Consider the following 17,047-nt stretch of genomic DNA (forward strand, 5'->3'; position numbering starts at 1 on the left):
CGCTCAACAGGGGGCCGGCCACCTGAATAGTGGGCGGCAGCGGCGACAACACATAGATTCATGCAATGCATGTATCTATGTATTGTTGAGTGATGGGTGCAAGAGAGAGGGGGCGGTGCTTCTGAGCCCACTATGGACGGACCGCCACTGCCACCATATATACACTATTTTCTCAAAAGTATTGGGACACCTGCCTTTGCACGCACATGAACTTTATTGGCATCCCAGTCTTAGTCGGTAGGGTTCAACATTGAGTTGGCCCACCCTTTGCAGCTATACCAGCTTCAACTCTTCTGGGAAGGCTGTCCACTAGTGTTGAGCGGAATACGCCATATTCGATTTTGCGATATATCACGAATATATAGCCGAATATTCGTGAAATATTCGCTAAAATCGAATATTCGTGATATTTTATCAAAAAAAAAATTTTGCAAAATTTCGCTAATGCGAATGTGAAACTGATTGCGAAATTTCGCTAATGCGAATGCGAAATTGATTGCGAAATTTTGAAACATTCAATTTCACCTGCCCTTTGGAAAAAGTGTGGTTTTACGTAATGGACCCTGCAACTAACAAGGTATTAATAAAATAAATACATTATTATATAGATTTGAGGGTTTACTTTGACCAATTTGTATATTGATTAGTTTAATAAATATTGAATAACCATAGATTTGGAAAATACAAGTAAACCGTTTACGTTGACATCTCTTAAATGTCTTTATGTTAAACAGTTATTATTCTCATTAAAGAGGTGAAATGCAAATGATGATGACACGGGACAAAAGATGGAAAATTCTTTGAAGATGTGATACACTGGAAAAACGCACAGAAACACTCCACTCTCTCCTATGACAACTGTGGTAGGAGAACTCTGATTGGCTCTGATGCAAAAGAAGGGCGGAGAAAGTATTCGCGAATATTCGGAAATCGAATATTCGCGATTGCGAATATTCGGCAACATAAAAGGATCGCCTCAGCTTAGCTACTCGGCCCAGGGTCTCTAATCATACCAGCAATGCTTTTAGACGTCGATGGAGATCACTAGGATGTGATCTGTTTTAAAAATAAAATTGAAAAAATACGAATATTCGGAATAGCGAATATTAGGCCGCGAAATTCGAGTTATTCGCGAATATTCGAATATGCCATATTCGTAACGAATATTCGCAATGCGAATATTCGTGAGCAACACTACTGTCCACAAGGTTTAGGAGTGTGTCTATGGGAATGTTTGACCATTCTTCTGGAAGTGCATTTGTGAGGTCAGGCACTGATGTTGGACAAGAAGGCCTGGCTCGCATTCTCTGCTCTAATTCATCCCAAAGGTGTTCTATGGGGTTGAAGTGACTGTCCAGGTCAGTCAAGTTCCCCCTTTCAAAATTCGCTCATCCATGTCTTTCTTTACCTTGATTTGTGTACTGGTGCGCAGTCATGTTGGAACAGGAAGGGGCCATCCCCAAACAGTTCCCACAAAGTTGGGAGCATGAAGTTGTCCAAAATGTCTTGTTATGCTGAGGCCTTAAGATCCTACACTGGAACTAAGGGGCCAAGCTCAACCCCTGAAAAACAACCCCACACCATAATCCCCCTCCACCAAATGATTTGGACCAGTGCACAAAGCAAGGTCCATAAAGACATGGATGAGCGAATTTGGGGTGGAGAACTCAACTGGCCTGCACAGAGTCCTGACCTCAACCCGACAGAACAACCTTGGGATAAATTAGAGCGGAGACTGCGAGCCAGGCCTTCTCGTACAACATCAGTGCCTGACCTCACCAATGCACTTCTAGAAGAATGTTCAAACATTCCTATAGACACACTCCTAAACCTTGTGGACAGCCTTCTTAGAAGAGTTGAAGCTTTTATAGCTGAAAAGGGTGGGCCAACTTAATATTGAACCCTACAGACTAAGTCTGGGATGAGAATACACTTCATGTGTGTGTCCCAATAGTTTTGACAATATACATGTGTGTATATAAGCATTAAGTTGGCGGTATGAGAGTAATACAAGCCTCACTTACTTCTGAAACTGCATGCATTGGGAAGCAACTCCCCACAACAGAAGCCCTGAAGCAGTTTGATTGGACTTCTATGCATTTTAGCTTTCCCCGCTACCCCCTCCCAGCAGTGTCTCATCAGTTCATCTCATCCTCCTCCCCTCTCCCAGCAGTGGCAGCCTATCAATTACTAGCACATACACAGAGACAGGGCCTGGGAGGGGAAGCTAAGCTGCTGAGAGAACATGAACACATTCAGTGCCTCTGCTGTGAACTTAGGGTGAATTGCACCACAGTACCTGCAATTACAGAAGTCAATGAGGACTTTACTGTGGTAATAATTCAGCTAACTGCACATAGAATTTATAGATTGCTAGGTTTCCATACACATATCAATATTTCCAAGTAATTAGCTTGGATTTTAATGTCTCCGGGCAACTGTGAACAGCATGAACATCTGGATCGACTGAGATATGCAGAGCAACTGTACAGCCAAGAATGTGCTTCAAGGAAGTGTAACCAAACATCGTTTTCAGTGTCTAGAAGGCAGCAGCCGTCTCTGCTGTTCAACAGTAACCTGTAAGATTGAAGAGAACCCAGCTTGGGTAGGCAGGGTAGGCAGGTGACACTTACTCCATGTTTCCATTCTCGTTGGGCACCAAACAAGGGTCACATGAGAGACCTACCTAGGGCTGGTGCAAGGATTTTTGACACCATAGATGAAACCTAATTTTGCCAACTATTGGCTCCGCCCCTGACTCCACCCCCTTTGCCCTGCCCATGTATACCCCACCTTAAGCGGCAGCCCATCCATTTCGGGTGCAGGGGCGCCACCCCCCAATCCAAGCACCCAGCCCCTAATCCATACGCAGGGCGCCGGACAAATGAATTCCAAAGGGGTTTATTTTTTTATTTTTTTAGAAGCACGTGATTAGAGTCTGAGGCTCTAATTGGCTTTAAAAAGGGTTGGGTTAGGCAGGGCCGGCCTTTGGGGTGTGCGGGATGTGCGGTCGCACAGGGCGCCATAGCAACATGGGCGCCTGGCGACCGGCACAAATTCTTTAATATCGCCCGCGTACTAAAGAGAAGCATGCCGGCGCCCCCCCCCCCCCCGCGACTGAAGAGGACCTTGGGCGGCATCAGCATGGCGTGGTGACAGGCGCCTGGCTTTGCGGGGGGAGGGGGGCTGTGCAAGCGGCACCCGAGCGAGCCGTCGGCACACCTGCAATGATCCCCCTTCTCTGTGACAGCGCCGCAGGTCTGATTAGTCTCGGCTGCCTGTGACTGTCTCACAGTCACGCAGCCGAGCAGTGAAGCCGCCTCCCCCCTTTCTGCACTGTGCTGTGTGTGTGCAGCACACGGCAAGCACATTATCTGTGCCTGCTTTACGGGTCTGAAGAGGGGGTTTTGTATTGTTGGTGGGGGTCTGTATTGTAGGGGGGTCGGCACTATAGGGGGGTTTCTGTATTGTAGGGGGGGTCTGTATTGTAGGGGGGGTTCTGTATTGTAGGGGGTCAGCACTGTAGGGGGGGTTCTGTATTGTCGGGGGGGGTCTGTATTGTAGGGGGGTCGGCACTGTAGGGGGGGTTCTGCATTGTAGGGGGGTCGGCACTGTAGGGGGGGTCTGTATTGTAGGGGGGTTCTATATTGTGGGGGGGTATGTATTGTAGGAGGGGGTTCTGTATTGTAGGGGGGTCTGCTCTTTAGGGGTGAATCTGTATTGTAGAGGGGGTTCTGTATTGTAAGGAGGGGTCTGTATTGTAGGTGAGGGGGGTCTGCACTGTAGTCTGTATTGTAGGGGGGGGTTCTGTATTGTAGGGGGAGGGGGTTCTGTATTGTAGGGGGGGGTTCTGTATTGTAGGGGGGTTCTGTATTGTTTGGGAGTCGGCACTGTAGGGGGGGTTTTTGTATTGTAGGGGGGTTCTGTATTGTAGGGGGTGTCGGCACTGTAGGGGGGGGTCTGTATTGTAGGGGGGATTCTGTATTGTAGGGGGGTATTGTATTGTAGGGGGGGTCTGTATTGTAGGGGGGTTCTGTATTGTAGGGGGGGCTGTATTGTAGGAGGGGGGTTCTGTATTGTAGGGGGGTCTGTATTGTAGGGGGGTCTGCTCTTTAGGGGTGAATCTGTATTGTAGAGGGGGTTCTGTATTGTAAGGAGGGGTCTGTATTGTAGGTGAGGGGGTCTGCACTGTAGGGGTGGGTCTGTATTGTAAGGGGGGGTCTGCACTGTAGGAGGAGGGGTCTGCACTGTAGGGGGGTGTCTGTGTAACATACAGGTGTCTAGAGCTGTGGGGGGCTCTGTAATGTAAAGGGGGCCCAGAGGTGCAGGGTGCTGTGTAATGTAAAGGGGCCCAGAGGTGCAGGATGCTGTGTAATGTAAAGGGGCCCAGAGGTGCAGGGTGCCATGTAATGTAAAGGGGCCCAGAGGTGCAGGGTGCTGTGAAATGTAAAGGGGCAAGAGGTGCAGGGTGCTGTGTAATGTAAAGGGGTCCAGAGGTGCAGGGTGCTGTGTAATGTAAAGGGGTCCAGTGATGCAGGGTGCTGTGTAATGTAAAGGGGTCCAGAGGTGCAGGGTGCTGTGTAATGTAGAGGGGTGCAGTTGCGGAGAGGGGTACACAGTGGTGACAGAGATATTGAAGGATGCAGGGGACACAGTGGGGTGTTTTTACATTTTACCGTGGGGGAGGGGGGGGGCAGATATAGGATCTGCCCCGGGTGCCAAATGCTCTAGGTACGCCTGGCAGGTAACAGGCGGATTCTGACGGAAAGACGGCGTGGGGTGCTAGGGTGCCCACGTGTCCCGGATTGCCCGGGACTGTCCCTTAATTGGCATCTGTGTCCCTGTTCCCGGATGCCTTCATTGCGGGACAATACAATGTCCCGGAATGAAGCACTGGGTAAAGTCATGATGAATTCAGCAGAGTCTGAGCCGCGGTAGCGCTGTCTGCGGCATGCAGAACCACCTCCAGCTGACTTTCATTCTGCTCACTGGTTGCTAGAGCCGCTTGGCGTGTAGCAACCAGTGACATCACGGCTGCAGTTCTCCTTATTATAACACTAAGCCTGATCAGTTTATCCTCCCGCTTAAAGGGGGGTTCCACCCACAATTTCACTTTTTAAATATAAATACCCCTGTAATACACAAGCTTAATGTAGTCTAGTAAAGTTAGTCTGTAAACTAAGGTCTGTTTTGTTAGGTTGTTAGAGCATTTAGTTCGTTTATAATCTAGAAATAGACCGAAGCCATCTTAAGTGTGGGCATCATGAAGCCAGACTGTATGACTTCCTGGATTTCAGCCTTGCAGATCTCACACATGCTCAGTGCTGCACAAGCGATGTAATAGGTTTCAGTCAGGTTTTCATAGCAACGGGAGTGTCAGAGGAAGTTGCCGCCCCTTCTCTATGCAAATAGGCTATTTGCAAGGACTACTGGGATACATGATGCCTATCCCAGAAACCCTTGCGAATAGCCTTGTGACTTAATAGCCTAGGCTAATAAGGAGGAGGAAGTAATGAAGGATTACAAAATAAAGGTATTTAAGCAACAAAATAAATAAAAATTGTCCATTCTGAACACTATGAGATTAGGGCATGCAGCACAGGCAAACAAAAAAATGGGTGGAACTCCACTTTAACTGTCAGTTATAAAGTGACCAAGCAATACATTAATACTGTATCTACTGAACAGAATCAGGCAAGGATCACTAAAAAAGTTCTCTTATAATCTTTGGAATCCCAATAGTTGACCTAGATAGGTTAGTTTCTCCTTTAAGAAAACTGAGATTTCACTTTAAGGCCGGGTTCACACTAGAACACGCAGCAGCTCACAGCAGAAGTCCCAATAGGTCCGATTTCATCCCAAATTTTGTCCGGAATTCGCACCAGAAAGACGCACAGGACCCCTATGCAATTCACACCGGGGGCCACTCCGGAGATGTGTGAACCCGCTCCATAGAGAGCCGGTCACAATCTCCTGCTGTGCGAATTAGATGAGGGGAAAACGCATCCAATTCACATAATTCTGAACCCAGCTTTAGAGCCTGTACAAATAAACAAATGGAGCAGTTAGGAAGTAAACTGTATTTACAAAGTTGATTTTTTCCCTGCTCTGCCTTGCAGGATCGATTTTTTTCTGCAAAGGTTTAAAGGGTGCAGTTGTGCTTTGAAATAAAAGCTGAAAATAAAAATAAATACCAGTTGACTATGTTGTTGTTTTTTTAATCTCTCTACTGTTCATGACCATGGGGTAGAACATTTTAGTTTATAAATAATTATTTTGCTGCCTTTTTGAAAAATGTATTATGTGGGTGGTTTATAAATAAAACATGTAATACCAGTAAGAAATACACAAATACTACAGAGGATTCAGAAGTCATTTGTGAGGTGATTGCCAAACAATCATCCTGTCAGCAAGTTTTACCCCCAATTCAATGTCAGAAATGTGGGATGTTTCCAGAGATTGATCGGATTTAAATAACTGCACTTTTTTAGTATGAATTTTGATACTACGGTATATTCAATTTGTTATAGGAATAAAGTTTTTGTAATTTGAACTAGTCCAGCTTGATCAATAATTTGTTTCCTATAGTAACCGCTTTTTTGGCCCGTCTCACCCCGGGCTAATCCCTTCCCTCTTTATATGGGCAAAAACGAAAAAAAATTAAAGTACCATATTTATCGGGGTATTGCGCGCTCCGGCGTATAGCGTGCACCCCTAAAGTGGACCCGCATTCCTGTAAAAAAAAAAAAAATTTAGTACTTACAGTTTTGGGGCCAGATCCACAGACAAAGTATGCCGGCGTATCTACTGATACGCCGGCGTACTTTCAATTTTCCCGCGTCGTATCGTTGTTTTGAATCCTCAAAACAAGATACAACGGCTTCTGGGTTAGATCCGACAGGTGTACGTCTTCGTACACCTTCGGATCTAAGATGCAATACTTTGGCGTCCGCTGGGTGGCGTATTCCGCGTCGGGTATGCAAATTGGCGATTTACGACAATCCACGAACGTACGCGCGGCCGTCGCATTTTCTAACATCGTCTGTAGTCGGCTTTTTCCGGCGTATAGTTAAAGCTGGTATTTTGCGGCGTATAGATAGAATTGCCATGTTAAGTATGGCCGTCGTTCCCGCGTCAACGTAACTCACGTCTAAGTTAAAAAAATGACGTCGTTGCGACGTCATTTGGTGCAAAGCACGGCGGGAAATTTCTGGACGACGCATGTGCAGTTAATTCGGCATGGGGACGCGCTTCATTTAAATGAAACCCGCCCCCAACCCGCCCAATTTCAAATCCGCCGCCAGAAATACACTACGCCGCCGTAACTTAAGGCGCGAACTCCCTGAGGATTCGAATATACGCCAGGTAAGGTACGGTGGCGTAGTGTATCTCTGATATGCTGCGCCGATGCAAATGTATGTGGATCTGGCCCACGGTGTCTTGCGCGTCGTCCATCGGCGGCTTTGTCGGGTCCGGCGTCCGTCTGCGGCTTCGGTGGTGTCCTCCTCGTCGGGTCCGGCGTCCTTCTGCGGTGTCCTCCCTGCTCGATCCCCGCTTCCCGCGCTGAGTTTGAACCACTGCGCCGGCATATACCGAGCGCAGTACACTCGGGTATAGTCAGGCAGGCTCGGCTCCTCTCGAGGTCACGTCCTGTGCATCCTGTACGTCCAGGACGTGACCGCGAGAGGTGCCGAGCCTGCCCGACTATACCCGAGTGTACTGCGCTCGGTATATGCCGATGCAGTGGTTCAAACTCGGCGCGGGAAGCGGGTATCGGCGTATATATGATTTTCAGGGCAAAAAAGTGCGCGGTACACGCCGATAAATACAGTAAATAAGAAAAAACACCCACCTCCACCCGCTATACACACTGGGATACACAACAACTGTATAGCCCCGAGCTATGAACAAAAAATTCAAATGTAAATGACAGTTATTATTAAACGAACAGAAAAACAATAATGCTGTATCAGAATGGGAGCGAAAAAGGAAAATATACCTATACTTGTTTATTTGAAGTTTTATACAGTACCCTAAAAAATTGAATATTATGATATAGGACAGGCAGGCTACAATGCAGACCCCCATTCTATGTGCTATGACTGACCAACACAACACTCAACATTACAAAGGTTAGTCCCTTGCAGAATTCATACTGTACAGCAAACCAGTAACAATAATGTTGTTTAAAGTGTTACTAAACCCCGGACCCTGCATTCACTATATCTGGTCTCCCACAGTACACAGAACATGGAAACGCAATTATTTTAGTAAATATAAACTGATAAATACCTTTTCTCATCAGCGGTATATAGCAGTCTTGTGACTTCTATCAGTATCCAACCGAGCACTGGTTAAATCGATTGTAAAGTCTTTTTTTTTTATTTAAAAATAACAAACATGTCATTCTTACCTGCTATGTTTAGTGGATTTGCACAGAGCAGCCCAGATCTGCCTCTTCTCTAATCCCTCTTTTGTGCTCCTGGCCCCTCCCTCCTGTTAAGTGCCCCCTCAGCAAGCAGCTTGCTATGGGGGCACCCGAGCTGAGCCACAGCTCTGTGTGTCCATTCAGACACAAAACCGTGGCCGGGCCCAGCCCCCTTTCTCTCCTCATTGGCTGACTAACTTTGATTGACAGTAGCGGGAGCCAATGGTGCCACGCTGCTGTCCAAGCCAATGAAGAGGGGAGTTCCGGGTAGCTGAGACAATCATACAACATCGCTGGATTTAGATGGGGCTCAGGTAAGTATTAGGGGGGCTGAGCCAAGGGGCTGCTACACACTGAAGGCTTTTTATCTTAAAGGGGTTGTAAAGGTTAGTTTTTGATTTTCTAAATACCGTATTTATCGGCGTATACCGCGCACTTTTTTGCCCTGAAAATCAGGGCAAAATCGTGGGTGCGCGGTATACGCCGATACCCGCTTTCCCGCGCCGAGTTTTGAATACTGCGCCGACATATACCGAGCGCAGTACACTCGGGTATAGTCGAGCAGTCTCGGCACCTTCCGCGCTCACGTCCTGGACGTACAGGACGTCAGCGCGAGAGTTGCCGAGCATTGCCGACAATACACGAGTGTACTGCGCTCTGTATATGTCGGCGCAGTATTCAAACTCGGCGCGGGAAACGAGCGGGGAGGACGCAAGGACGCCGCAGAAGGACGCCGGACCCGACGAAGAGGACACCCGAAGCCGCAGAAGGACGCCGGACCCGACGAAGAGGACACCCGAAGCCGCAGAAGGACGCCAGACCCGACGAAGAGGACACCCGAAGCCGCAGAAGGACGCCGGACCCGACAAAGAGGACACCCGAAGCCGCAGAAGGACGCCGGACCCGACGAAGAGGACACCCGAAACCGCAGAAGGACGCCAGACCCGACGAAGAGGACACCCGAAGCCGCAGAAGGACGCCGGACCCGACGAAGAGGACACCCGAAGCCGCAGAAGGACGCCGGACCCGACGAAGAGGACACCCGAAGCCGCAGAAGGACGCCAGACCCGACGAAGAGGACACCCGAAGCCGCAGACGAACGCCGGACCCGACGAGGCCGCCGATGGACGCCGCGCAAGACACCAAAACTGTAAGTACAAAAAAAAACTTTTTTTCCACAGGATTGGGGGCAACTTTAGGGGTGCGCGGTATACGCAGGAGCGCGTTATACCCCGATAAATACGGTAGGTTCCTTTAAGCTAGTGCATTGTTGGTTCACTTACCTTTTCCTTCTATTTCCCTTCTAAAAATTTTTTGTCTTTGTCTGAATTTCTCACTTCCCTATCTCGTCAGTAAGCTTGCCCCCATCATCTGAGCCGTTCTGGATGGGGGTTATTCAGCCAGAACAGCTTACTGAGGAGAAACAGGAAGTGAGAAATTCAGACAAAGACAAAAAAACATTTAGAAGAGAAATCGAAGGAAAAGGTAAGTGAACCAACAATGCACTAGCTTAAAGGAACCTATTTAGAAAATAAAATACAAACCTTTACAACCCCTTTAATGCATAGAATGCATTTAGATTACAAACACAATTCTGTCTTTACAATCACTTTAAAGTTTGAAGGAGGAGTTTTCATTCTCCTCTGACTGCCCTACGAGGCTGCAGTACCCCTGACCCTCTGTCTGGACAGTGCCGATTGGCCCTGTGTTGATCACATGCACCCTCCCAAAAAAGAAAAAAAACCTCTCTAGCAGTGCACACCAAACTGAGCATGTGCATAGTGCCTTCAAGCCTCTGTACTATCAGGAGATGGATTGTGGACTGCGTAAGATGGTGAGGATCAGAGAAGACAGGATCCAACAGCTTTTTTACACAATGCAGAGGATTAACCCCTTAGGTTCCACAATGAGTATAGCAAGCATGATTTACTGCATATACAGACTGATTTTACTGTTGTGAGTTTAGTAACACTTTAAAGACACCCTGTCACCAATTTCTAAAATTGCAGATAAAAGCACAATAAAAACATTTTTTTTTCCAAATCTTAAATTACTGTATTTACTCTCCATAAATTTCTCTTCACTTGTAGCGTGCCTTGTGCCATTCCAGAAGCATCAATTGGCACAACTCCCTCCCTCGTCGAACGTCAAAGCCCTCATCCCATGTGGGAGTTTTGAATCACTGTCTGTGCTGCCCCAGCTGCTCCTCCTCTCCCTTCACCTCCCAGCATAAACGTATGTAGCTGCTGGGAGATGAATGAAGGGGAAAATGATAGAATCTCTCTAGTGTGACAGCTCTAATGCCCCGTACACACGATCGGATTTTCCGTCGGAAAAACCTTGGATGGTTTTTCCAAAGGAATTCCGCTCAAGCTTGGCTTGCATACACACGGTCACACAAAAGTTCTCTGAGCTTTTGGCCATCAAGAATGCGGTGACGTACAACACTACGATGGGCCGAGAAAATGAAGTTCAATGCTTTAGAGCATGCGTCAAATTGTTTGAGTATGTGTCGGAATTTTAACCACTTGAGAGCCGCGCTGTGGACGTCTTTCGTCTATAGCGTGGGTCTCAAGTGCCGGGTGGACGTCCTGCTATTTACATTCCCCGCGTGCGCCGCTGGGGGAGCGCCGCGGGGGAACACTGTGCCCGGCGCATCACTGAGAAGCCGGAGCGCGTGCCTGGCGACCGAGATGTCCACCGGGTTCCCGCGATCGGCAGTGACAGCAGGGACGTGGAGCTCTGTATGTAAACACAGAGCTCCACGTCCTGTCAGGGAGAGAGGAGACCGATGCTGTGTCCCTTGTACATAGGGACACAGCATCAATCACCTTCCCCAGTCAGACCCCTCCCCCCACACACAGTTAGAATCACTCCCAGTTTACACATTTAACCCCTTCCTCACCCCCTAGAGTTAACCCCTTCACTGCCAGTCACATTTATACAGTAATCAATGCATTTTTTAGCACTGTTCGCTGTGTAAATAAAAATAGTGTCAAAAGTGTCCGATATGTCCACCGCAATATCGCAAGCCTGACAAAAAAAAACGCAGATCGCCGCCATTACTAGTAAAAAATAAATCATAAATCTATCCCCTATTTTGTAGGCGCTATAACTTTTGCGCAACCAATCAATATACGCTTATTGCGATTTTTTTTTACAAAAAATATGTAGAAGAATACGTATCGGCCTAAACTGAGGAAAACAATATTTAAAAAAAAAAAAAAATTGGGATAATATTATAACAAAAAGTAAAAACTTGTGTTTTTTTTCAAAATTTTCTGTCTTTTATTGTATATAGCGCAAAAAATAAAAACTGCAGAGGTGATCAGATACCACCAAAAGAAAGCTCTATTTGTGGGGAAAAAAATTATAAAAATATAATTTGGGTACAGCATTGTATGACCGCGCAATTGTCATTCAAAATGCGTCAGCGCTGAAAGCTAAAAATTGGTCTGGGCAGGAAGGGGGTTTAAGTGCCCAGTAATGAAGTGGTTAAACGTCGTAATTGCTACAGAGGATCAGTTTTTCCGTCTGTAGATTTGAGAACCAGCTCTCAATCTTCTGTTGGTGGAAATTCCAACAGCAATTTCCGTTCAAGAGCTCACATTGGACTTTTGCTGTTGGAATTTCTAATCATGTGTACGGGGCATAAGTCTGCTGACAAGATGGTGGCTGGATTTGGATGTCTACACAGTGGAGATTTTTACAAGTAAATAACATGCTAAATACGCTAAATTCCCTTCATGATTAGCAGTGCTTCATACCTTTGTAGAGTTTCCATCAAATGTTGATGTCCGTCCACTCAGAAGATTGCCTTTTCTCTGCAGAACTTTTACAACCTGTGAATTGAACGGGAAAATGGACATTGTTGAATGTTAATCTCAACCTTTGGCAGTCAGTTGTTGAGCTTCTTAACATAAATGTCATGAACCAGATTGAATTGTAGGCCCAAGCTAATTGAACAGATGCAGGTCAATGAGCATTTGGTGGAACAACATAAAGCACATAAACAAAAGGCAGCTGCTACTGATATCTTCATCAGTTAAAGTGGGAGTTCACCCATAAAAAATCTTTTACCCTTAGATTGATGCTCATTTTGTCTAAGGGAATCGGCTAGTTGTTTTAAAATCGAAGCAGTACTTACCGTTGTAGAGAGCGATCTTCTCCGCCGCTTCCAGGTATGGTCTTCGGGACTGGGCGTTTCTATTTTGATTGACAGTCTTCCGACAGGCTTCCGACGGTCGCATCTATCGCGTCACGAGTAGCCGAAAGAAGCCGAACGTCGATGTGGCTCTATACTGCGCCTGCGCACCGACGTTCTGCTACTTTCGGAAAATCGTGATGCGATGGATGCGACCGTCGGAAGCCTGTCAGAAGACTGTCAATCAAAATAGGAATGCCCAGTCCCGCAGCCAATACCCGCTTATAGCGGAGAAGATCGCTCTCTACAACGGTAAGTACAGCTTCGATTTTAAAACAACTAGCCGATTCCCCTAGACAAAATGAGCAGGAATCTAAGGTTAAAACATGTTATTTCCGGGTGAACCTCCACTTTAAGGAAGTACATGATCAGTCAAAAATAAAATAATGGCCTCAAATAAAGCTTTTGCAATTTTGGGCATGAAGCCTTGTACACACGACCGAGTTTCTCGGCCAAAACCAGCAAGAAACTTGCTGGGAGATATTTTTTTGCCGAGGAAACCGGTCGTGTGTACATTTTCGTTGAGGAAACTGTCGAGAAACTCGATGAGCCAAAAAGAGAGCATGTTCTCTATTTCCTCGACAGGAATGGAGAAACTTGCCTTGTCGAGTTCCTCGACAGCCTAACAAGGAACTCGACGAGGAAAACGGTGTGTTTCGCCCGTCGAGTTCCTCGGCCGTGTGTACGAGGCTTTACTCCTAAGTAAGGATGAGCTCAGGCATGTTTACATCGTAGTACCAACCCCATGGTTGATTCCACCAGGAAGTTGTCAACTTTACTGGGCCAATCATAAGTGTCCGAGGCATTCCCTGCCTGAAAGCCCAACATAAGCACAACCCTTGTTAGACGTGCGGCTGCGGGGCAAGGAATGGCCTGGCTGCAGATAATTGGCCCAGTACAAGTGCCTGGTTCCTGGTAAGTTCGCACAGACCCCCCCCCCCCCCCCCCCGATGTACTTTCCCAGCCCTTTCCTGCATGTATATACACAGGTGTCGTATGTGACCAAGCATAGCTTATGCTGTGTGAAGCAGTGTTAACTTTGTAGACTAAAACATTTTAGTCGACTAAATGAATTCTATTTCAGTCAACTAGACTACTACTAAAACAATTGAGGGAGTTGACTAAAATATGACTAAAACAAAAATGACATTTTAGTCAAAAGACTAATATGGGATTAAAACTAAAATGCCATTTTAGTCAAAAGACTAAGGCCCCTTTCACACGGGGCGGATCAGTAATGATCCGCCCCGTGAACCTCCGCTTGTTCAGCGGGGATCGCTCCGTTGATCCCCGCTGAGCCGGCAGGTGACAGGGTGGTCCCCGCAAACACTGTGCAGGGACCGCCCTGTCTTTTCTCCGCTCTTCCTTATGGGGGGATCAGATGAACACGGACCGTCTGTCCGTGTTCACCCGATCCGATCCGCCAGACGGATGGAAAAGTAGGTTTTTCCTCTGTCACACTGTAATAGATTAATTCATTTCCTGACACAATTTCAGGATTAAACCCATTCTGCCGCTTGTCCAAATTATAAAGTGAGAGCATGCAAACCAGAGAGAGATTTCACATCCTCACCTTTCCAGCGTCCAAGTCAAAGAGAGAGAGGAGGTCCTCTCACTATAGTTTATTAGCCACATGAAATCACAAATACATGCATTTGATTGGTTCACATTATACATCCACACCCATCGACCCTCCCCCTCCTTGTGACCCTAATCCATCACAACACTTTGGCGGATCGGAGCGGGTATCCGACCCGCTCCGATCCGGTCAGCGGGCATGTCACCGCTGACATCCGCGGCTCCATAGAGGAGCGCGGAGCGCCCTCTCAGGTCCGCCAAAAAAACTGGCAGGCGGACCTGAACGAGCCGCCCGTGTGACTTCAAAATTAACACTGGTCCGTAGTGCATGTTCATACCTCAATACTATAAATAATAACATATTAGAATTTTCACTCCAGCAGTATATAATGAGTTTGGAAATTGCAGAGAAATGTTTACCTAATACATTTACAATTAATTACGCCCATTAGATTTTAGTCGACTAAGGCCCCTTTCAAACAGGTGGACCGTTCAACCACAGATGTCAGCGGTGAAATCCGACCCGCTCCCAACTTCATCTGGTCCTTCTTCATCCGATCTCCCATAGGGGAGAGCGGCTTTCTGACAGGTCGGTCCATGCACAGTGTGTAGAGACAGACCTGTCATCTGCCTGCTCAGCGGGGATCGACGGAGCGATCTCCGCTGAGCAAAGCAGAGACCGTACACCTCTGTGTGAAAGGGCTCTAAAATGTGCTGGAGATTTTAGTCGACTAAAACGTAGGACATTTCAGTCGATTAAAATGTACTGGAGATTTAGTCAACTAAATCTGACTAAGATGAAAACAATTGCAGGAGACTAAAATGGAACTAAAATTAAAATGCCATTTTAGACCCCATTCACACCGGGGCGTTTTGTAGCTTGAAGCCTGAAGCTACAAAACGCTGGAGGGGAAAAAATCTATTATTCTCTATGGAGATGGTTCACATCTCCACTACAAAACGCCTGAAGCCAGAAGTTCAAAAGCGCCTGAGGCTCCATGCACACTGGACTTAAAAAACGTAGATTCTACAGGCGTTTGATGTTTTTTTCACCAGCCTCTAGAAGCACTTCTATTGTGCTCTATGTGTCTTTGCACATTATTGACTGCTACAGGCATTTTCTGTCAGGGACGTTCAGAGGCAGGAAAAAAAAACCTTCTCTATCGCGTTTCCTGGAGGAGTTTAGGAGCTGTAAAAACGTCAGTCTCTCCTAAACTCCTCTTATCTCTTCTGAACGTCAAGTGCCAACATTTTTTTTAGGTGTGTTGTGGGAGTAAAAACTTTCGCAGAGGGTTTTCTGGTCTGTTTTTTAGTGCATTTTTGAACACATGTTTTTGATGCATTTTTGCATGCGGTTTTCATGCATTTTGCTATTTTTTTTCCTAAACAAACATTGAATAGCGAGTTGTTAAGAAAACGGGTGGCCGCCACATTCTTAACAACCAATGAGTGATCACATGTCAGTGGTGTAGAGTAAAAATTACAGTAAGCAGTTCTGACAAGTCCTTTATTAAAAAAAAAAAATGTCCCTCGATGTACTGCAGATCCATTGTCAATCCATTGGGAAGGTGCCACCCACACCCCTATTTTCTCCACACCTGTTTGACAAGTGCATATTATTGCTATTTTTGACCGCAAGGCCAATTCTTGCTTTCATCAAGAGTACCTGTATAAGGTTACTGTGTAAAGTCACCACTGACACCCAAAGACCAATGGAGGGTGTAACGGAACCCCAAATGGGACAGGTGTCAACGCCGTTTACGATATTCCATTCCGAACCCAAGACAGCTTATCGACACTCCACAATCCAGCGACACGACCCATACAGATTTCCCCCCAGAAACGAGACACACAGCTCTGTTCTCTGGTTCAACAGGAATAGCCTTTAATGAGAAACTCAGGCTTCTTATATACAGTTAGAAACCCCAAGGAACAATGACTTAACTCCACCCACAACATGACACAAGGAGCTCAATACACATATTTTAGGAGACAGACATTCTGTCTCCGAGATAATCTACATGAGCTAATTACTAATCATTTACCCAGACAAGGTGACTCCGAGATAAGCTCTTCTCACCTGCTATACAATACACATTTATCATCAATAGAAATTCACACAATATAGTGTCAATTAGCATCACAAAATGAAAGGTTCTTGAGAGCCAGACTAAGGTTCATTTACATCACAGTAGCAAACTTAATTACCACCTTAACAGTCTGTGTTCCCACATTGAATGAGTCACTCTTCTATTGACCTGTTGGGTTCAGAATCAACAACCTGTAAATAGTTCTTGCAGACATTCTTGAATATATTGTGGATTACAGACCCATGTTAAAGCAGTCCAAGATACGTCCCTTATTTCCTGGCTCATATTTTGTAAGAGCTTCTGGGTCCCACGGCCCTCCCGTTACAGAGGGTATAGGCAAGGCCATTTTAACGATCGGTTGGAAAAAAACTTCGTTTTTTCTAGACCATTAAAAATGTCATTTTTTACAACCCAAAAAACGGTCGTGTACGCGGCATAAGGGTATGAATTATTTTTAAAAGCCCTGTATGTATTATACATTCACATCAGTCCCTCAAAAACCTGCCCTCAAAAACATACAATCTAAGGTCCCTGGCTCACATTCATACATACACATACTAGGGCCAAATTAGACAGGAGCCAATTAACCTACCAGCGTGTCTTTGTAGTATGGGAAGAAACTGGAGTACCCCAAGAAAACTCACACAGGCACAGAACAAGAGAGAACATGCAAAATCCGTTCAGGTAGTGCCTTGGTTGGGATTTGAACCAACGACCCTAGTGCTACCAGATGGAAGTGCCAACCAC

At 46.3% G+C, this 17,047-nt stretch overlaps 1 protein-coding gene across 1 annotated transcript in view; it reads right to left on the reverse strand.

The window, feature by feature from the left end:
• Positions 1-17,047, reverse strand: part of LOC120913447 (leucine-rich repeat and fibronectin type III domain-containing protein 1-like protein) — a 109,986-nt gene that overhangs the window by 6,535 nt on the left and 86,404 nt on the right. The window contains exon 4 of the mRNA XM_040323374.1: positions 12,196-12,270. Within this exon, the coding sequence (XP_040179308.1) occupies positions 12,212-12,270 (59 nt within the window). The 3' untranslated portion in view covers positions 12,196-12,211. The remainder of the gene's footprint in view (positions 1-12,195; positions 12,271-17,047) is intronic.

Source organism: Rana temporaria, chromosome 9, assembly GCF_905171775.1.
Source record: "Rana temporaria chromosome 9, aRanTem1.1, whole genome shotgun sequence".
Classification (NCBI taxonomy): Eukaryota; Metazoa; Chordata; class Amphibia; order Anura; family Ranidae; genus Rana; species Rana temporaria.